The following is a 21,110-nucleotide window of genomic DNA, read 5'->3' on the forward strand; positions in this document are numbered from 1 at the left end:
ACAGGGTGTGATTCTATCCTGGTCAGGAGGTTAATTTTGGAGGAAAAGTAACAATCTGAGTCAGTGAACATGGTAATGTGGGTGATTCTGCCTCCGATCGCCCTGAACTTAGAAGGGTGGCTAAAACCTCCGCTCTGCTCTAGTCCAGAGTCCACGTTACGTAACTTATAGTTAGCCTACATCTGTGACAACCCCTCAGGTTGCTGCCACTGGCTCTGGGGGCTCCGTCAGCGATGGCCGACACACGGCGATGTGCTGACAGAGTCTGTGAGAGCTGCAGTCATCAGGGACCATCCTCGTGTCTTCAGTCTCTGCCACGACCCTTTTTTCGAAAGCCTCCGTCGCGACAGGAAGTAGCTGGTAGTACTGGGCCGTCTGCCATGACTCTCTGTTTGTGTAACCGTGTTAAGATGACAAATGGGAACAAATGCCGCCTGGCTTCCGTGGCAACGGAATCAGACAAACAGTGAAACAAGTGCAGCTCAAGCATGGCCGTAATTAACTTCCTCACTGTAATGCAATGGAGAATACTCTTTCTCTTCTCTCTCTATTTATCCATCTATCTCTCTGGTGCATGAACACAAGGTGGCTGCACAACCGCTGATGTCATATTTTGATAGTCATCTCCATGGTCGCCGGGGCAAATATAGCACGGCAGTGTCTATTTTAGAGAATGGAAAAAGGAAATGCAGTGAATCATGATTGCCTTCATCATCATCACCATCCTCGTCCTCCTCCTCCTCCTCATCATCATATCTTATCAGACATCATTTTTTGAATATTGGTTCTTACGGGTCACAGGCGGCTCAGCTGGTGTTTCCTAAGAACGGGAAAATCTGATAAAATATTTAACTCATAGATAGATGTGAAGTTCAAGGGCGCCACACTCGCTTCGTGATGGATCCCTGCCGTGCGCCCTGGTGCAGGCAGATGACTCCAAGATTCGTGGGAGCGATTTGTTTTCCCAAAACCAGCAGCATAATTGGGGGACGGTGATGCTACAAATGTCACGGAGCCCAGAGAGAGAGTGTAGCGTCTGGAGGTTGATGGTGTGCTGGGAAAAAAGCTGAAAGTTATGGTTACAAAGCAAGTTGAGAGCCATCTGGTGGCCGGCAGCAGTAAAGCAAGACGCTGAACCCGCCTCCATTATTTTAGGACAAAATGTCCCAGCCCATCATTTTATTCTGGTGCAACAGGAAGAATCAAAGAGTCATTTTACACGTTTACTGGTGAAAAGAGCAGAAACTGATGTTACTTTAATGTAAACAATAAGAAATATATTTACTTGGGTTGAGGCGCCTCATAAAGGCTCTGTCATGCAAAATTCTGGGAGGATACGGAGCAAAGTAATGATCATCTGGTTTAATGGGAATTCAACAGAAAATCCCAAAATAAAACCATCAGCTTGTGCATGAGGAGGAGTTTCCATCTCTTCTGCTTAACAAACAAACACATTCTGTCATTCTTTCCATCTTTCTGTGTGTCGTTATCAGATATATTTCCGCAGTAAAAGACCAGCATTTCCACATGAGATGAGCAGCAGCACCGTCTGGGTTACACAACAGCATTTTTTTTAACCATAACTGATCTTATCTATGGCTCTCTGTGAGCGGTGCAGGCTGGAACACACCAGCAGCTGTATGATTGGGCTGTCGTCCCTCCTCAACAATGAACTTCTTGTCCACATTAGCTACAGAGCTGACCAGGACTCACAAATGTGTGTGTTAAAATAATGACACTATTGCCAGGCAAGGGGGGGAGGAAACGTGTCTGACTTGCAGAAACAGGATGAAGCCCACATCTCTCCTGGTGTCTAATTCAAGAGTGTGCGTGTGGAAGAGCTGTGCTCTCGTGTGTTGTGCTTCCCTGTCGGACCTGCAGGGGGAGCTCGCGTGTCCTCGCAGCTCCGGTAAGGCTGCTGCTGCTGGCCCTCACATGTGGCTCCATGTGAGGTTTCTGCAGGGGCACACAGCAGCGGCGGCAGGAAGGAGTCCTGCTCCGTTCTCAGCTGATCGGGTCAGCACCGATTGTTCTGTGACGACGAGTGGGTGAGGCTGTCTGGCTGCCCCCCCCCCCCCCCCCCCCCCCACCCCCACCGTCCTTTTCATGTTCAATCGCTGATTTCCTCCCGTCTTTCTATACCTCTGGGGCCAAACACACATCACAGCTGTCAAAACAACAGCTCTCCGGGTGTGTTCATCTGTAACCGGCCATGTATTCGTGTGCATGTGCAAATTTATGAAGGAATTAACTCCCTAAAAATGATGTGCGTCCCATACAGCCGCACCAAATGGTTAACTGGAGGGGGAAAAATAAAGATTTCCCAATCCGACCAACATTTGAAATGCCGTTTCACCACGCAGATCCGTCTGTGGAGCGTGTGTCTCTGATGCCATCTCCTGGCTGTTAAATCCCCTCCACAAATGTCACGTTTTCCTGATGCATTTCCTCCGCTGGAGGTCGACAGAAATGCTCCCAACGAGTCCACCTTTCCAGACAAAGAGTGTTCATTTTAGGATAATATAAGCTAAAGCTTCAAAGCACTGGCATCAAGTCCAATCAGCTGATAATAAAAAAAAGGGCCAGTTGGCATCTGAACTTCAGCTTTTCTGCTTTTATCTTCTCCTTTTTCTGTCTTCATTCAGTTTTACATCGACATCTATTGTTTAGAACAAACAGTGCATATTAATCTTAAGATAAATCATTCATTTGAGCCATATTTAGTAAAAGCATTTAAGCTAATATATGAATGAATGACCGGTGACATCGCTTCTGAAAGCACAGTTGGGTCGAATTGTATCGCCACCCTCTGATTTCCAGCAGGCTGTAATCATCAACAGGACATGAGCGCCGCAGCTTTTGCAGCAGATGCCGCATCAGCATATTTGTGTTCCCCACTGGCACAAAAGCAGCACGTGGAGTAAATTTGAGAAAAGGCCATTAAAGCTGAATAACTGTGGCCACGGTGAACTGTCTGTGGCTCTGGGAGCTGCAACGGGAGGAATTTCATCTGACTGTGGCAGCTGCCAGAGCCCTCACAGGTCTGGTTTCTCTGTGCTCATTAAATGCACCCCCTGCTGTCATCACCTCCATGGGCGTCTAAACGCCACATGAAATACATGCATTTATGGCGACACGCCTCTCGGTTTAAGGTAGATCTGGCCAGGAAGTAAACCTGGCCAGGAAGGAATCAGGTGATGTCTCCGTAGGAGATTTCATATCAGAGGCGGAATCACAAGGTGTTTGAGGACTTTGGCCGCCACTAATTGCTGTGTCTTGTGAGAGATCCTCCTAAACCACAAGTCAGCCACAAGGAAGGAGATGTGCAGGTGACTTCTGCTTTGGCTCTACTGGTATGAGACACATTTTCTATTATTTAACAGACATAGAAGCTTGTATATAATGCAGGGCTGGAATGCAATGAGAGTATGCAAACAGAACTCAGAGGTTCCAAGGGTGACTAAATGTAGATGTAAATTTGTCAGAATTTTGGTTTTCTGCATTTTAAAATGAGGATTAGCCTCAAATTGGCTAAAAGAGGGAATGCAAAATGGGCTCAGGCAGACTATCACAAACCTCAGGATTCTGAATTCTGAATTCAGAAGCTTTAACTGGGTCACATGACTCAAAGCAAGGTCAATTTTCTTTAAATTATAACCACATTTACGTTGATGCTCTGGCTCTGTTGGATGGCGTTCATAATTAACGGACTCGGAATGTTCGAGTGAGTTCATGATTAAGAGAATATTTGTTCATTTATAGCTGCTGTAAAGAAAGACTGAAATGGAGGGGTTTGGACTCAGGAGGACCCAGTCTCTTTGGGGTGTCTCTGACTGTCTGGGGAGGTCAAAGGTCATGCCAGAGCCCAACCGCTGGGACAGAAAATCAGTGCTTCAGCTGGTGCAACAGTACGTTAGACATCATGACAAATTCTTTGATGTTTCTTCTTCTCTTCCGTTCATGAATAAATGTTGTGCTGGCACAATTCTGCTTTTTCAAAAACCTGTGACGGTTAATTGATGATAAAACATGTCTCTTCATTAACCCAGTTACCAGGGCTTTGGCAACGTCAGCAGCGCTGAACCGCCCAAACTCCAGGTAGCAACAGGCTTCCCTTTTATGTGTAGCAGCAGCAACAATCAGCATTAAAAGCTCACTGGGTGGTTTCAGGTGTCAGAAAGCTTTGTGGATGCTCGAGTGAAGAAGGGGGGCAGTAAGGAGAATGTTCCCCTGTCGGGATCCGGACGGAGCTTCAGCCTGTACAGGAGCCGCTCCATGGACTCCCTCCCTCAGAAGGAGCACATCAGCACCAAAGCTCTGTGTGCCCTGTTTGAGTCCAAGGCCAGCCCACAGGCAAGCCTCAACAGAGGCCCTCCACTGCACTCAACAGCTGCTACTGCATGGAAGGCGAGAGGAGAGCGCCCCCTGCAGGACCGCGGTGGTCACAACAACCCTGCCACTCAGGTTAGTACATATTTTACGAGGCCACAACACAACGACCAGATTTTATGACACTAATTATGATTCCTGCATGCGTAAGTAAATTCTTACCTGGAGCAAAGAAGAACAATCCAGTCATGTGTGGTGCTTGCGTCATTACGTAATCCCCAACCAAGAGCCTGCAAGCGTGAAGAAAAGCCTCAGTTTACACAAAGAATAGTTCACACGTTCCATTTAATTTAGCACAAAGTCAGGGCTTATCATTTGTAATTCTGGCATCTCCAATTACCTGAAAGTGCACCAAATCTTGATCAAGCCAGCTGTATTGTTCTCTTCTAGGTTAGCTCCTTAAAAGACAGCACAAAAAAGTTTTTGCTATTTGTTTCATCCAACATCATCCACATTCAAATAATAGGGGAAAAAAAGCCGTGTTTCAAATAAAATATTTTCTAAATGTGTTTTTCTCCCCCACAGAGGCTGACCCAGATGGACGGAGGAAAGGTTGTGAATGGGTCCCCAGATTCCAATGACAAAGCAGGGAGATACTCGCACGGTGAGCAGCGGTGCTATATTTCACGTCTGTAGTCACAGAGAGCTGAAGGAGCAGGCAGGGGTGGGAGAGGAGCCAGGGCTCCCGCAGAAGCCTGAGGTCACTGTTGTATTCCGGGGCCACGCCGGTCATCCTCGTCTCAAACATCGAAAACATGTTTTTTATGTCCTTGATCTTTGAGAAGGTTTATTTGTTCCAAACTTTTCTCGGAATAAAGCAACCGAGCCGGGGGGGGGGGGGTTTCAAGCGCATACAGAGAAAGAGAAAAACAAGTGAATAATGTTTCCAACAGTCCAAGTGTTTCCACGAACATCCCAGCAGGTTTGTATCTGTATGCCAGCGAGCTTTGTGGCTGGAGATCACAGCTAAATTAAGACAGTTGCAACACATGCTTAAGATTGGGAACAGGGCTGTCGATGACAGCGCTGACTCTGACACAGGCCTTGGCCCCGTCAGCTACGGCTCTCTGTGCCCTGAAACCGATATGACTCCGGCGTAACGTGGTTTCCTCTTTGACACCATGATGCTTCTAGCATGAGTGAGCCAAACAGACATGCCAGTGGACATCTAATCCGGAGTTTCATGACACTATTGTAAAATCAAGTAGTTATACATGAGTTGGAAATCCCTCAAGTCCATTTTAAAAAAAATAGGCCCTCTATCCCCTATACACACACACACACAAACATATATACATATATATATATATATATATGTATATGTTGTGTACCAGTTGATGAACTGACACACATACTGAAGGTCCCACCCAGCGCCTGTTATAGCGAGTGACAATGTATCTGTGGGAATGGGAGGTGGACGGGTGCCCCACTGACTAACAGTGGTGATTGACTCAGCCGGGGAGCACAGCCGCCAGCCCACCCTCCCAAAATAGCCAAAATCCTCCACTGGGGCAGCGTCCTCCGATAAAAATCAGCTGTCACCGAGGCCACAGGAGTAGAGAGAGTGACAGTGAACGAAGAGGCAGCCTGAACGCACGCCACAGCAGAGGAGATAGGACAGACACAGCACAACACCGGATGGTATTTATGTGAGTAAAATCTTATCCAGCAGGTGGATATAGATGCAAATATGTCGCTAGTAACTGAAATACTGAAGCCGATCTGTGTCAGTGATGGTTTTGCATGCGATCGTGTGTCAAAAATCTGTTTCAATGATTTAAAAGGCTGTGTTTAATCTTCTGCCAAGACGTGCTGAGAGGATTAAACAGGGACATTTTTGCTGTCCTAATTTATAGACGACTCCTCTTTGTGGGTGAAGGTCATAATGTGTTGACGGCATCTTCATTAACTTTTAAGTGGCTATCATTTTTCAGCCATTTATCCCCTGAGAGTTCTGGAATGTGTGGTCAGGCAGCAGAAACTTTCTTTCAGTTCCTAACATCAGACGAAACAAAAAAACCCAACAGTTTATTTACCACGTCAAGAATAAGGAGACTAAGAGACTCTTAGTGTAACATGCGGAGGGGCCTGACCAGCGGTTTCCATGTCTGCAGCCCTGTTTGGATGGTTTTCATTACTGTCTGTGAATGTGGCCACAGCCACCAACAGCTGATGGAGAAGGTGGTGGAGGTAGTGGTGAAGAACAAATACCAACTGCATTTCTGGACCATTTGTACAGCTGCCAGCGGCCCCAACCCCCCCACATGACTGCTCCCCTAATAGCTCCTCTTCATTGGTGAACAATGAGCCCAGATCAAAGGGATGTCAGTGAACATAGCACCAAATGAAATCTAAAGAGCCATAAAGCTTAAAGCAACAAGTCAGTTGAAGTTCTACATTGTTATATCAACTGACGCTTTAGCCGCTGGGCTGAAAGTATTAATATAGTATTCATTCTATACTATGAGGACATCTGGGGCTGTTTTCTGTCATTTTACATATTTCTTTTTTGAATTATTCTTTTTATTTGTGTGGTTTGAAGCTCCAAACGTGTTTTAAGGACCTTGAAATTCCCCAATGACAACCCCTCGCAAGATTAGCATTTTCAGTTGAATTTAAGCAGCGTTCTGGTGTGACACAGGCATGCGTCAGGGGTCATGAAGTTGACCTCTCAGTGTAGCTGTTGAGTACTTTGACAGGACATGCACGGTACGCTTCGCCTCATTCTCCCTGCTCATCCAGCCCTGAAAATGCTTTAATTCCTGGCTCGTGAGAGGCGCCAGCTTGCTGGTCCGTCCTTTTGTGCTGTGAGGGCTTAGTGTGTGAAAAGAGGAGGTGCGTTCGTTAGTTACGGCTGGATGGAGACACGCTGTGCTTTTGACCCCTCGCTGGATTTGTTGTTGAAATCCTGATAATTAGTCAGAAAAAAATAAATAAATAGAAACGATAAAACCAGTACGAATGCCAATGGTCACAGCTGCCATTTGATGCTTGTCATTTCGTTTTACAGAGCGAATCAGCTACAGGTGCCTTTGCACTGTCACATTCCTTTGGTCAGGTGTCGACAGTTTCACGACAGACTGCTCACAGTAAACAATGAGCGAGCTGCGTGCCACTCCAGCTGATCAAGCAGTTGCTGTTATTTTTATTTATCTCGTTTTGCTTTGGCCTGTCGGAATTCGGGGCGGCGAGGCAGCCAGACAGGAAGCCTGCTGCGTTACCGGGATCAAAACCGTCGTAAATTTACTCCTTTACTACTCGTATAATCACAACTGACACGTAAATCAGGCGGTGGTCAGGATCAGTCTGGACCTCACTTGAAATACATCACCCTGCCGGCCTTCTGGTAGATTAAATAGTTTCCACGAGTTCGACAGCAACGGCGACACCGTTAATTCCACGATCACTATTGATACACGCACAGTTCTAATTAAAGAGTCACTGGCCTCGCGGTATTCCTTTCTTTTCCCTCTCAGATATAATACTGGAATTACTGTCTTTTGCAGATTATAGATACAGTTCACTGGTGACTAAGGGGGACACCCCAGCGAGACAAAGCCGAGAGAGGATATCTACTTCCTCGTCAGTGAGAGAAAGATCAGCTCTTTATCTGTCAAGAGCAGCCGCTATCGACTCCCCGGGAAGCTCAGCACAACCGGTGAGTTCCTGAAATGCTTCTCATTCTCCCTCACACGCGGAGGTCAAGAGCCATGACCCATAAGCACCTCTGCCTGCTGAAAATAACCTGCTCTAATGCCCATACCCCACTGATGTATGTGTATTTTCTACAGGAAGTAATTGGGACACCAAAAACAAAGCCAAAAGTCCGTAAGGTACTGGAAAGTTATTCCTTTGGTTTCTGTGTGCATAACGTGCGTGCTGTGTTTGACTCACCCTTAACTGGTTTGGCTTAAAAACACGCTGTCGATTTCAACGTGATGCTTGCGCAACACAATGCTCTCCTGTGATTTAATCATAAGAAAAACATTATCTTATCTTAAATTACAGTCCTGACTGAGTATGAGGGGATCAAAACGGCTGTTTGCCAGTCGCAATAATATATTTTCCAACCGGAAATCAGCAGGGTGGCAGTTTTCTTTCACCCCGCTCAGTTCTAGTCCACGGGAAGGCAGAATGTGCTGTTTGCTCACTAACTGCGATGAAGTGTTTTGTTAACCCTGGCGTGAAAGAAGATGGTTTGCTGTGAAACTCATCAAGTCCACCTTAAAAGGTAAAGTAGCATCACTCGCGAATCTGCATGTCTTTCCCATAGTAACCAGTAACATTTGTTAGTACTGTAATCTTGACTTTTTTCCTCCCGTCTGTCTTTTATTTAAGATGGCGGAAGCCTCCAGAATCACAGTTTCACATTCACCTTACGACGAAGAGGATTTGCCTCCTCCCCCGCCTCCTCTCGTACCACCCAGACCCCTCGATTACGAGGGGCCAGAGCTCAGCACTCCCCCTCCTCCCCCACCTAAAGAAACCTTCACTGCCTTCTGCCAGCAGAGGCAGAAGAGTGAGCTTAAGAGGCTCTTTAAACACATCCACCCAGATCTACGGGCGCACCTTGACGATGCCGTGGATGACGATATAATCAAGGCGGTGCAGCCAGATGGTGCTCAGGCAGCAGATGCAGCCTATCAGGGTGAAGTGCAGTCGATGAAGTGGATCTTTGAGAACTGGAATCTGGACAATATTGGGGAACCCCATGAAACCAAGAAGCTGCTGTATGATGAAGAGCTGAAAGGAGGAGATGTCAGAGGCACCTCATCTAAGTTTGAACATGTTGAGAATGCCCAACAAAGGTCTACTGAGAGACAGGCTTCTGTAAGAGGGGATGTGAGGACCTCAATGTGGCTGTTTGAGACTCAACCCTTAGATGCTCTCAACCTTTTAAACAGAGAAGAAGGTGAAATGGTGGAAGCGGTGCTGAAAGAACCCATCCAGCCAGGGGATGTTCGAGGGACTCGGCAGCTTTTTGAGTCCAGGCCGCTGAGCGACCTGGGGCGCTGTGGCTCCATAGAGGACCACAGCGTTCTCAAACTCAGGTCTGAGCTTCAAGAGCAAAAAGGAGACATTCAGAAGACTCTAAAGGTCTTTCAGTCAGAACCCCGCTGTGCCATCAGGGACAACAGCGGAAACATCCATGAGATTAAATCCATCTGCAGGGAGGAGATCAATGGCAGCAACTTCAACACTGCACGCTGGCTGTTTGAAACCCAACCTCTGGATCTGATTCATGAGGAAACATCTGGGGTGAAGATTATTCGAGGTATTTCTCTGGAAGAGGCAAACAGAGGAGGAGTTGACCAAAAGAGGTGGATGTTTGAAACTCAGTCGTTTGACGCGATACAAGAGGACGTGGGAGCTGACAAGTTTGAGGGCACGATGGCCGAATGCGCTGAAGAAGCTGATGTTGTCAACAAAAGGAGGCTTTTTGAAATGCAACCATTGGCAGCACTGAAAGGAGACTCTACACAAGAGCCTTTAGAAAAGGAGGAAATTATTGGAGGAGATGTGAAGACGTCTTTGTGGCTGTTTGAAACTCAACCGATGGAAACCCTGAAAGATAACTATGAAGTTGGGCATCTGAAGAAAATAACCCTTTCGGCAGATGAACAGGGAGAAGTGAAAGGCAAAAAACAAATATTTGAGAGCTGCCACACTGAAAAGAACACCTCATTTCAGCAGGACAAGATCGAGAAGGGTGACGTTAAAGGATTCAAACACCTTTTTGAAACAATTCCTCTCAGCAAACTTGCTCATGTTAATGAGGAATTGGTAGAAATGGAAAAGGTTGATGCGGCAAATATAAGGTGTGAGACGACACCTTTATATGTCATTAAGGACTGCTCTGGAAATCTCCACAGGGTCACAACTGTCAGTCGGGAAGAATTCATTAAAGAAAAATTCCAATACTATAGATGGATGTTTGAAACCAGGCCACTGGATGAGCTGACTGAGGGAAAAGACAGTGTTGAGATTATCAAAGGAATCACCAGACAGGAGCAGGAAACCGGTGATGTGAGGATGGCAAAGTGGCTTTTTGAAACCCAGACGATAGCTGGAATCCAGGCCAAGTTCAACCAGAGAGACGATAATGCCTCTGAGGTGGAGAAAGGTGATGTCAAGACCAGGAAATGGTTATTTGAGACAAAACCAATGAAGATTTTGCACGACAAAACTGAAAAACCAAATGATAATGAGCCCCCTAAAGGTGCTGATGTCAAATCAGTTACTTGGCTGTTTGAATCACAGCCCTTTGACTCCATAAGAGATGGTGAAGAGCACAGTTTGAAGTTGTGCAACACCATAGAGGGTTCTGTCACATCAGAGGTCGACTTTCAAACCGCGAAACACATTTTTGAAACAGAAAGTCTGGACAGGATAAGAAAGGATGCAAATTCTGAGCGTGACGTGAGACTTGTCAGTAGAGTCAACTTTCAATCTGGAGACGTGTCACGGGTCAGAGAACTTTTTGAGTCTCAGTCGCTGGATGAAATAGGATCTGAAATGGAGACGCCATCATCTGATGAACAAAACGGAGAGGAGCGGGTCGAAAAGGGCTCGGTGCATAAATTTACATGGATGTTTGAGAACTGTCCTATGAACCTAATCAACAAGGACAAAAATGAAGGAGACATTCAGGAGATCTGTGTTATAGAGAGTGGCGACGTTCAGAGCAAAAAGTTTATATTTGAAACCTCTTCACTAGACAGCATCCATGACCGACCCCTGGACGAGAAGTTGATAACTGTAGAACAGCCTGTGAGCAACGTGGATGTTAAGTCCAGCACCATGATGTTTGAGTCCCTGCCGTTGTACGCTATCAGAGACAAAGAAGGACAGTTTCACGAGGTTACGACTGTGAAAAAGGAGGAGGTACTGAGCCACGACGTAAGAGAAGCTCGGTGGATGTTTGAAACCAAACCGCTTGATGCCATCAAGGCAGAGAATGAAGTTTATGTGATCCGAGCTGTCACCCAAGAAGACATCAAGAAAGGAGACGTGCAATCTGCAAGATGGAAATTTGAGACACAACCATTAGATTCCCTTACCAGCCGGGATGAGTCCCCTGTCAGGGTTATGGAAGACATTGGAAGCACTAGCGTGCAGGTCAATAAGGAGAAATTTGAATCAAATCAGTGCAGCAAGTTTGTACGAATGGTTAGCGTCACTGATGTCCAGCACGGCGATGTCAGGACCTCCACGTGGCTCTTTGAAAACCAAAGCATTGACAGTCTAAAAGGTGATTCTCAGGAAGAGAGTCCTGTTAAAACAGTCCACAGAGAAGATAGCCAGAAGGGGGACGTAAAACGCTGCACTTGGCTGTTTGAGTCGCAGCCACTGGATAAGATCAAGGAGTCAGAGGACACTTTGGTCCAAGGTAGTGAGGAAGCAATACCAAAAGCTGACGTGAAGTGCACCACTTGGCTCTTTGAGACAACTCCTTTAGATAAAATCACTGCTCATACCGTCGCTGACACCCTTTACGATCTGTGCCAGCTGGGTTTTATTCACTCAAGTGGCATCATAATAGAAGCGAATGAGAGCAGAAATGTAAACATGGCAAAATATCAGTTTGATAGCAACAACGGTGTCCAAATCCAGAAGGATGAGCTTGTTGGTGGAAACATTGTTAATATAATGCTGCAACTATTAATCAAACCAACCCTGAAGCCCCAAATAAGTCTTCTTAGAGAAGGAGAGAAGGGCAAGATCAACACTACAGTGGTAGAACTGCCGGTTTACCAGTCAACGGCAACCGTTAACTTAGAGAGCGATCAAAGAGTACAAAATATTGTTCAGATGATCAATGACTTGCTAATTCAAGACAGTATGACAACAGGAATCATAATGCAAGAGACAACCGGAGGGCAAGCTGAGATGTCAGTGTATTCGCTCATTTGTAATTCTGAAACAAAAACTGAGAGTTATGTTCTAGAAAGGGGAGATGTGAAGTCCACAATCGGAAATCTGTTAGCTACTGCTAATATTCAGAAGAGTGTAGCGTCCTGCAAAGTAGATGAAAATGAGAAAGGTAACGTAAACTTGTTCAAGACTTGCATTGAGAAAGGAGATCTTAAAAGTATTCATACGTCATCGGCAGATGAAGTTGACAGCCTTCTGGCCCAGGAGCAGATTGAAATAGTTCATGGTGATGTGAAGGAAGCAAAGAGAAGTCTCTGCCAGCAGAAGGAGCAGGTGGAGCGCACCATTTCTGATGTCTTGCCAGGAAATGTAAAGAGCACTAAGAAGGTTTTTTCATCTGAGGCTTCTTTTAGTGTTGAAAACTGTGTTCCAAAGGAAGAAATTATTCCTGGAGATGTGCTCTCAGCAAAGCAACAACTCGCAGTCCAGCCACCCCTTAAGGTAGAGAAAGAGGACATAGTGGCCGGGGACATCAAGGCAATGATGGAGTCGCTTGAACGTGCAAAACAGCAGAGCATGTATGTGGAGCGAGAGATCATTAAACCTGGAACTATCTATGACATGGATTTGTCGGCAGACGCTCCTGAGGGGAACGAAAGCCAGACACAAAAGGAAGTCATCATATCTGGAGATGTGAAAGCAGCTAAAAGATCTCTTGAAATAGCTAAGCAGCAGAGCATGCATGTGGAGCGGGACGTTATTGTCCCCGGAAAAATATACAACTTGAACATCATGGCTCAAGAGGAAAGCCCCTCAGCTGCGACGCAGCCGTCTTTGTCTCCTTCTTCAAGACAACAGCCAATCAAGACTATCCCAAAGGTCAGTGATGCAGAGAAAGATGAGGGCAGCCCTGTTTCCTTTGAGACAGGTCAACAAAGTGCAGTTCTAGGCAATTATTGTACACCAGGATCACTGCTGCCTTTTGTAAATTATGAATGTAATGGCCAGACTGCAGAGGATGAGGCAGAAGAAGTTATCAGAGGAGATGTGAAGGCAGCTATTAGGTCTCTGCAAAGTGCAGCAACAGAGCACAAGCTCTTAGATAAAGAAGATATTGTTAGGGGTAACGTCCAGATGGCTCTGCAGTCTCTTGAGAGGTCTAGTGTAAATGTAACCAAAGGAGACTATAAAGCTGCAATGATATACAGAAATTCAGGCAGGGCTTGTTCAGAAAGGAGCAAGACTATTCACAAGCAGTGTGTTGTGGTGTCTATGCCGCCATCTGACACAAAACTGTCTCCTTCAATTTCAGTAACCTGTGAGGGACAACCGCCCATTACAACACAGAATTCCCCATCAAATGCTGTAACAAATGGAAATGCTAAATCATCCACCAGTGAGACCCAGACTGCACCACCACCACCTCCACCATTCTCCCAAAAGACTTGTGAGAAACTGCAGAAACCAGCCCTGGCACCAAAGCCACAATGGATAAAATCAGTTAAAGAACAACCAAACATTTTGCTGCCTTCTGCCCCTGAAGTTGCTCACCCCAGTCAAGCAAACACAAAACAAAGCAAACACTTTCCAGCACCATTTGCAGGTAAAACACAATCTGGAGATGGAACAAATGTAGAATTCTTTCACCAAACGCACCAACAAAACTGGAATGATAAAATGGTGCAATATTCAAATGGAAAAAGTGAATGTGTGTCAGCTCTTTTGACCTCTCAAAAAATCAATATAGAAGAAACTGCACCATCTACCCTCAGCAAATCGGATGTCAATGTCAATGAGAGGGAAATGGAGAAGAACGTAATAGAGAAAATCAACGCAGCTGAGGAGATAAAGACGTGCATGAAACATTACGCAAATGCTGGTCAGCACGAGATGAACACAAGCTTGCGGGCGACACTACAGCACTTTGAAAGAAACAAAAGTGAGACAAAACAGGAAAAACCAGCCCCTTTGCTCTCCAAGAAGGTAAAAGTAATAAATGATGTTAAAAAGAATAAGCAGACCAATGAAACATGTGCTCATCCCAGCAAGGAGAAGAGCTCTGAAGACACCCTGCAACTATGCTGCACGCACCAAGAGAGTGAAAATCCACCAAAGCTTGAGGAAAAAGTCATCTTGAGACAGAAGAAAGGAAAGGAGACTGAAGATGAAAGACGACAGAGGCTTTCTGTTCACAAGGAGGAAATCATGAAAGGGAACGTGAAGGCAGCCATGGAAATCTTTGAAAATTTGAGGAAAAGAGAAGAACTCAAAGGAATCTTGTCTCAAGTGCAGGAAATAGAGGGAGAGACCAGCAGTACAGGTGTCACCTCATCAAGGACATTATATGTCCCCGATTGGATGGTCACTTCAAGCAGAAATGTGAAGAAGAGTAAAATGGAAGAAAAGAAAGTGGAAGCAGAGACACGGGATGATGACCTTGAAAGCATCTCCTCGGTTGAGACCGCGTTTGAAGATCTGGAAAAGGCCAGCAAGGAAATCCTGAACCTGAAGGAGCAAACATTAGCAAAACTTCTTGACATTGAGGATGCAATTAAAAAGGCTTTATACTCCGTCTCCAGTCTGAAATCTGAGGCGGATATCGCAGGTTTGTCAGGACTCTTTGATGAATCTTTGAAATCGGAACAAAACCTTCAACCTTCAAGCAACATCAGGAAAATAAGCATTGGGTCCAGCAAAGCCAAACCAGACCAGCCCAAAGAGATGATGGAAGTAAACGCTGCTAAAGTTTCAGACTTGCGGGAAGTGCCCAAAAAGCCACTTGTGAGACAGTCTTCTCAGTCCTCCCCTTCATTCATCTCCATTCACTCAGCTGCCAGAAGGCCCGCTGAACAAACAAAACCACCCATGTCAACGTTTAAGCCAACAGCTGACGACTGTCCTCCCAGCTGCAACAGCCCGGCACAGCGAAACGTCAGTGTGCTGGAAGTGAAAACTGCTCCAGAGGAACCTGAAGGGATCATCGGGACAAAGACCGTCAGGGAAACATACGAGGAGACCGATGGCTTTGGCAATGTCTTCTTGTCCTCTGTGACCTCCACGGTTTTCACCAAACATTCTGACACAAAATCCTCTGCTCTGTTTGACATTGACGGAAACCCCACCAGATATGCTGCCACTGCGTCCCCATTAATAAAAAGATCCGGTCGCCCTTTTGAAGACGAAGTGGCGAACACCTCCAACGATAAAGGGATGGTGTTTGTATCGTTCAGCCAACCGAAGGAAAAGCGCTAAAGCAGTCGAAGTGCATTTCACACTCCTTTAGTTTGTGTATATTACAATGTGTTTTGAGGGAAAGATTTTGTTGGTCGTATCACTGAATGGTATTTAATTGAATAGGAATTGTCTTCTAGATTTTATACTGCATCAAGACATGAAAAAGCTAAACATTGAATTGATATTGTTCACTTGTGTAAATTGTCAAATAAATAACAGTTTTAAAATATACAGAGTCCTGATTATTTTATATTACCTCGAAGAACCAATCTAAAGTAGGGCTGTTTTAAAGCAATTACTGCTTTTTTTCTGTATAAGTAACATGTTCTTTCCCCGATTCATTCAATAATAAAGCTCAGTCAGGTAAAGGTGCATACTCAAATAGGCTATTAGTGTATTGTTTTTTAAAGCATGTGAAATTTGGTTTCTTAATGTCTGGGAAAAGCTTTTTTTTTAAATAAAAATAATGCCTATACTTTATCGCCGTAGTTCCAGTTACCTGAAAGGGAAATGTGCTCTGCCTGCCTGACCCCCGTCTATCCAATGGAAAAAATGTTGGCGAATAAACTTATTCTGCACAACAACTGTTTCTGCTGTAAAACCTGTAAGAAGAAGCTCAGGTGAGACATGTTTCACAGTAAAAACATACGAATGAATCTTAATCAATACGACCATTTGTTCCAATTTAAAAAAAACTCTTAAGGTGTTCTGATTATTCAAATTATTCACAGAATTTGATCAAGCACAAAGGTTGTGGTTGTGAGTCAAGGAATTTTTGTCCAATGTTTTATTTTGCTCCTTTACAGCCTACACAACTATTCCTCCATCTATGGAGAATTTTACTGCACTTTGCACTATAAACAACTTTTTAAAGGAAAAGGGAATTATGATGGATTTGGAAACAAGCTGCAAAAAGACCAGCAGCATCAGAAAAACAGAGGCATCGATGAGCCAGATGCGTCCAGTGCAATGATGACGAAATGCTACTTAAACATGTCTGACCGTTCACGGGAGCCTTCTTTCTTTATTCCGAAGTCGTCTGTAAGAGAGGTAGGGAACACCAACAGTGTTGATGTTCAACAAAAGCTAAAAAAAAACTGGCCTCCAGAGAAGAATATTAGGTTTGAGTCAGTCCAGCAGCAAACACGTGGGAAAACTAGGATGTCTGAGAGCTTACCAGGCAATAATCAGTTCAGCATCATTCCCAATGAAGAGATAAAATACAGAGTCAAAACACTATCAAGTTCCTTCACCAGAGGGTACCAGGAACGACCCAAGATGGCACAATCTGACCTGAGAGCTGAGAAGATTCTCTCAAAGGAAATGAGAAGAAGTGATCCAGCCAAAACAGTGCTGAACCCTCCGATGTCATCTAAGGAAAATGTGGTTAGTAGCACAATCAGAACACTGCAACAGAAACACGAGGCACCCCTGCCCAAAACAAACTACAATCCAGCTCCAAACAGGTTGAATACTGATCCAAACAGAGGTAGGAAATCTGTGCGGTTTGCTCAAAGTCTCATTGGTTCTCAAACTGAAATGTCAACTCAAGCGGGAGGTAAAGCTGAGGAACAGAAATCAGGCTCAGATCAAACTGACAAGAAATCCAGTGAATTAAAAGATGTCAGTGACAAAAGTAATTCTGATCCCCCATCATGTGAGTCCAGGAAGGAACAAGTCAGTTCAGGAAGGAAAAATGAGGTGTATCTTGAAATTCATGAATATGAAAGCAAAAATAACCCAGACCTTAACCCTAACACGAACCTGAACCCGAAGTCTAGCCTAGAGTCCGACATTAGACTGGAGTCCTCACAGCCTGATGGGATGGCAACGGATAAAGTCATTAAAACGTTTGAGACATCGACTGAAAAGGTTGTCAACAAGCAAGAACTATCTGAGGGAACACAAGTGATGCCCAAAGACTCTGTAAACCCATCTGACTCAGAAAATCTTGCAGAACACAAGAATGGAGAAGAGCCTTGTGATGATAAGAATAAAAACAAAACAGAAAATGACCAAGAAAACAGTCAGAAGAAGATGAAAGCAAAGACAAATTCTCTAAAGAGTTCTACCAATCAGGCTGAAAAGACAAAGGGAAAACTGGGATCTTGGCCAACCGGCAAGAATCCTTTGTCAAAACTCTTCACATCAGGGGGGACTGAAAAAACGAATAAAAATGAACCAAAGGAAGCCAGGAAACAAGACATCAAATCAGGCCTATTAGGAAGACTGTTTCAGTCTTCCTCAGAGAAAGCTGAAGACACCACTAAATCAACAGAAAAAAATGACAAACAGCCAGCCATTGTCAGAAATACAGACGAGGCCAAGGACATTAGGGAAAAAGAGATGGAAGATGACAAGTCTGACTTTCCACCTTCTGAACACAGGGTGGATACAGAGAAACACACACAGTCTGCTGGACCTAAAACAACAGAAAATGACAAAACTAAGTCTGAAGGAACAGCTGCTCAACCATCTGACCTGATCCAAGATTCAACAACTGAAACAAAAGATGACACGACGGCTGTAGAACAGGATCAAAAGCCAGGGGTGCAAAACCACCAGACTGATCCTTCACGATCACCAAGTCAAAAATCAGAGGAGAAAATTACTCCCCCTAAACCAGAGAGTGATGAAGTTGTGGCGGAGATCTTAAATGATGATATCCTTGACGCCGGTGGACGTTTGGCCTCAGATGATCGATTGTCAATGCAGGTCGAAACTGTGGAAGCTGGCTCAAGTCCACAATGGCTCAATCCATCAGGGATTGGTCCTTCATGTCTACCAAGTCAAGAATTGGATGAGTTATTCAATCCCCCTAAACCAGAGAGTGATGGACTTGTGGCTGAGATCTTTAAGTCTGGAGGAACAGCTGCTCAACCATCTGACCTGTTCCAAGATTCAACAACTGAAACAAAAGATGACACGACGGCTGTAGAACAGGATCAAAAGCCAGGGGTGCAAAACCACCAGACTGATCCTTCACGATCACCAAGTCAAAAATCAGAGGAGAAAATTACTCCCCCTAAACCAGAGAGTGATGAAGTCGTGGCGGAGATCTTAAATGATGATATCCTTAACGCCGGTGGTCGTTTGGCCTCAGGTGATCGATCGTCAATGCAGGTCGAAACTGTGGAAGCTGGCTCAAGTCCACAATGGCTCAATCCATCAGGGATTGGTCCTTCATGTCAACCAAGTCAGGAATTGGATGAGTTATTCAATCCCCCTAAACCAGAGAGTGATGGACTTGTGGCTGAGATCTTTAATGCTGATATCCTTGACGCCAACAGCAGTTTGGCCTCAGGTGATCAATCGTTCACTCAGACCAAAACTGTAGAAGCTGTCTCCAGTCCACAGCTGCTCAATCCATCAGGTGTCGATCTTTCACAACCACCGAGTCAAGAATCAGAGACAATCAATCCCCCTAAACCAGAGAGTGATGAAGTTTTGGCTGAGGACTTTCATGATGATATCTTTAATTTCAACAGTGGTTTGTCCTCAGGTGATCACTTGTCCACTGAGATCAAACCTCTAGAAGCTGGCACAAGTCTGCAGCTGCTCAATCCATCAGGTGTTGAAGGTCTAGATCTGTTCAGTGGAGAACATCCTGATCACAGCCATGAGGAGGTCTCTGACCTTTTTGGCGAGGGAGCTCCTATGACTGCAGCAAATGTGTTCTCCTCCTCCCTGACCTTGTCTGGAGCCACTTCTATTTGTGACCAGCTTGACTCTCAACAGGCTGCAGGCGAAGCGATACTCAACATGAACGGTCAACTTCCCGTCCCCGATTCAAGTCAAATTGAGCCTCAAACCTCTGGTACAAACATCGAGACAAAACCAGACGATGCCGATATGGACATATTTGCTTCAAACGATATTCTGTTCTTTCAGTCGCCAACTGTTGCCACGGCTGAAGGAAAAAGAGCCGATACGTCTACAAACTCTTCATCTGTCTTTGGTGATAACATATTTGGTGACGGCTTAGACGTATTCATGTCAATGCCGCTGAATACGGGTACTGAAAACTCAATGAACCAGTTGCTTGGAGCAGCGGCGTCTTCCATGCCAGCTCCTTTGGTGCAGACAGATCTTTTCTCTGGTGACATCTTTGCATCAGAAGAGCCATTGCTGCATGCATCTCAAGCAAGTGATGGGAATTTATTTGTAGACAATTTTCTAACTTCTGACATTTCCGGGCCAGCAGCACCAAGTGATGTCACTAATAACAGCTGGATGGATGATTTACTCGGTTAGATAAGAGATAATGTTCAAAACGTTACTGTTGGTAAAACAAAAAAAAAGCCCTGATGGGATGATAACATTGTGATTTATTTTCGATATGATTTTTATTAATTTCACCAAAAAAAATCACTTATATCACACTACATAAACTCAGTGTATTTCAGATCAACAGGGGCAGAATCGACATGCATCAAAATGCACAAATCTTTATCCAAACCCCTCTGTAAGAATGATGGAATTTTGCTGGTGTGCCATTCAGCTGCAAATGTATTACATGACATGGAAGAATTTACCTTCAGAAGGAAAGTTGATGATGCACTGCATGCTGAGCTTATTAGGATTTTACAGGAGTGAGAAAAGAATCATAGATGGGTACAATGAAAGATGGTCTGCATGTTGCTCAGACAAAACTGTAAATATTCCCAAATTAAAGTTATGTTCGCATTAAGGTCATTGTGAGCACTGAGGCTATTTTGTGGGATGAGCCCTTAAAATTGATCAATGAATAAATGTTGAAAAAAATGTGTTTTTGTATTCTTTATTGATTATCTGATATACAGTATGAAGCACAAATACGGACTGGATACCAATTCTTGCTCTAGAACTAAATTTGATGAGTTTGTCTGGTGATAACCCCAAGTGCCCCCTAACCCTGTTATACATTTCCATTTTTTCCCCTATTCTACTGTCTCTCATTTTCCTCTTTTTCTCTTCACCATTATAAAAGTATGATTTGCAGCATTAAGGGTGTAAGCTTAATTTAGTTTAAATGAGCAGAGTGGAGAAGATTGCGTTTGGCAACCTCCTCAATTCGCCAATGTCATACCAAGGCAGATGAATTTACCTCCCTCTTGGAAGCTGGGAACAAAATTCAAAAAAATTGTCCATCTCGGTTGGTACATCATGAACTTTTCCAGACAGGTATGAGACAATCTTTAATATGAAATTTGGGAAGGCGAGTGACTGAAGCTAAACCTGACAATGCAGAGGGACAGGAGAGATAAAAGTAAGGATGAAAGTACAGATCAAAGCTTTATTTTTTTTTTTAAATATATCTAGTAAAGGTGTCAGTATTGTAAAGACAGATATTAAAGTACAGGAGACAAACTGAGAGGCAACTAGTTAAGCGAAGACAGACATGTCAAAGACAAATCAAAACAGTGAAGACATCGACCTGAAAGAATTGGAGTCGGCTCCAAAGATGATCAGGAATCAGCCAGAGGAGACAGAATCTGTCTTTGAGATCACTGAAAGGAGACATGAACTTCAGGAGACATCTTGGGAAGCTCAATATAAAGACTTGCAGGAGAGGTTTTCAGAGGTGTCCACCAGAGAGCAATTCTGGCAGGCAAAAGTGAAAGAATTAGATC

At 44.6% G+C, this 21,110-nt stretch overlaps 1 protein-coding gene and 1 long non-coding RNA gene across 4 annotated transcripts; one reads left to right on the forward strand and one right to left on the reverse strand.

Annotated features, from left to right (window-relative positions):
• Window positions 1-2,099: 2,099 nt before the first annotated feature.
• Window positions 2,100-4,904, reverse strand: LOC115247872 (uncharacterized). The gene is made up of 3 exons (XR_003886935.1): window positions 4,730-4,904; window positions 4,552-4,619; window positions 2,100-2,488 (listed from the first exon to the last, which is right to left on the reverse strand). It is a non-coding gene; the product is annotated as an uncharacterized lncRNA (long non-coding RNA).
• xirp1 (xin actin binding repeat containing 1) lies at window positions 3,256-20,262 on the forward strand. 3 transcript variants are annotated; one of them, XM_029830612.1, is made up of 9 exons: window positions 3,256-3,353; window positions 3,763-3,908; window positions 4,050-4,098; window positions 4,171-4,464; window positions 4,915-4,993; window positions 7,896-8,047; window positions 8,181-8,222; window positions 15,988-16,118; window positions 16,305-20,262. In XM_029830612.1, the coding sequence occupies exons 2-9, from the start codon at window positions 3,784-3,786 to the stop codon at window positions 19,750-19,752; spliced, it is 4,320 nt and encodes a 1,439-aa protein (XP_029686472.1). In that variant the 5' UTR covers window positions 3,256-3,353; window positions 3,763-3,783; the 3' UTR covers window positions 19,753-20,262. The 3 variants fall into 3 exon arrangements, with proteins under 3 accessions (XP_029686472.1, XP_029686470.1, XP_029686471.1); XM_029830610.1 differs by lacking the exons at window positions 15,988-16,118; window positions 16,305-20,262 and adding exons at window positions 8,728-13,143; window positions 13,577-14,068; XM_029830611.1 differs by lacking the exons at window positions 3,256-3,353; window positions 3,763-3,908; window positions 4,050-4,098; ... (2 more) ...; window positions 15,988-16,118; window positions 16,305-20,262 and adding exons at window positions 5,746-6,038; window positions 8,728-13,143; window positions 13,577-14,068.
• The last annotated feature ends 848 nt before the right edge of the window (window positions 20,263-21,110 follow it).

The sequence above is a fragment of the Takifugu rubripes genome, chromosome 22, assembly GCF_901000725.2.
Source record: "Takifugu rubripes chromosome 22, fTakRub1.2, whole genome shotgun sequence".
NCBI lineage: Eukaryota > Metazoa > Chordata > Actinopteri > Tetraodontiformes > Tetraodontidae > Takifugu > Takifugu rubripes.

Coding starts and splice junctions, on each gene's coding strand:
- xirp1 (XM_029830610.1), top strand. CDS start 3,784: ATGGAGGGGTTTGGACTCAGGAGGACCCAGTCTCTTTGGGGTGTCTCT. Junction 4,099..4,170: donor CTGAACCGCCCAAACTCCAG/GTAGCAACAGGC, acceptor GGGTGGTTTCAG/GTGTCAGAAAGCTTTGTGGA. Junction 4,994..7,895: donor AGCAGGGAGATACTCGCACG/GTGAGCAGCGGT, acceptor TGTCTTTTGCAG/ATTATAGATACAGTTCACTG.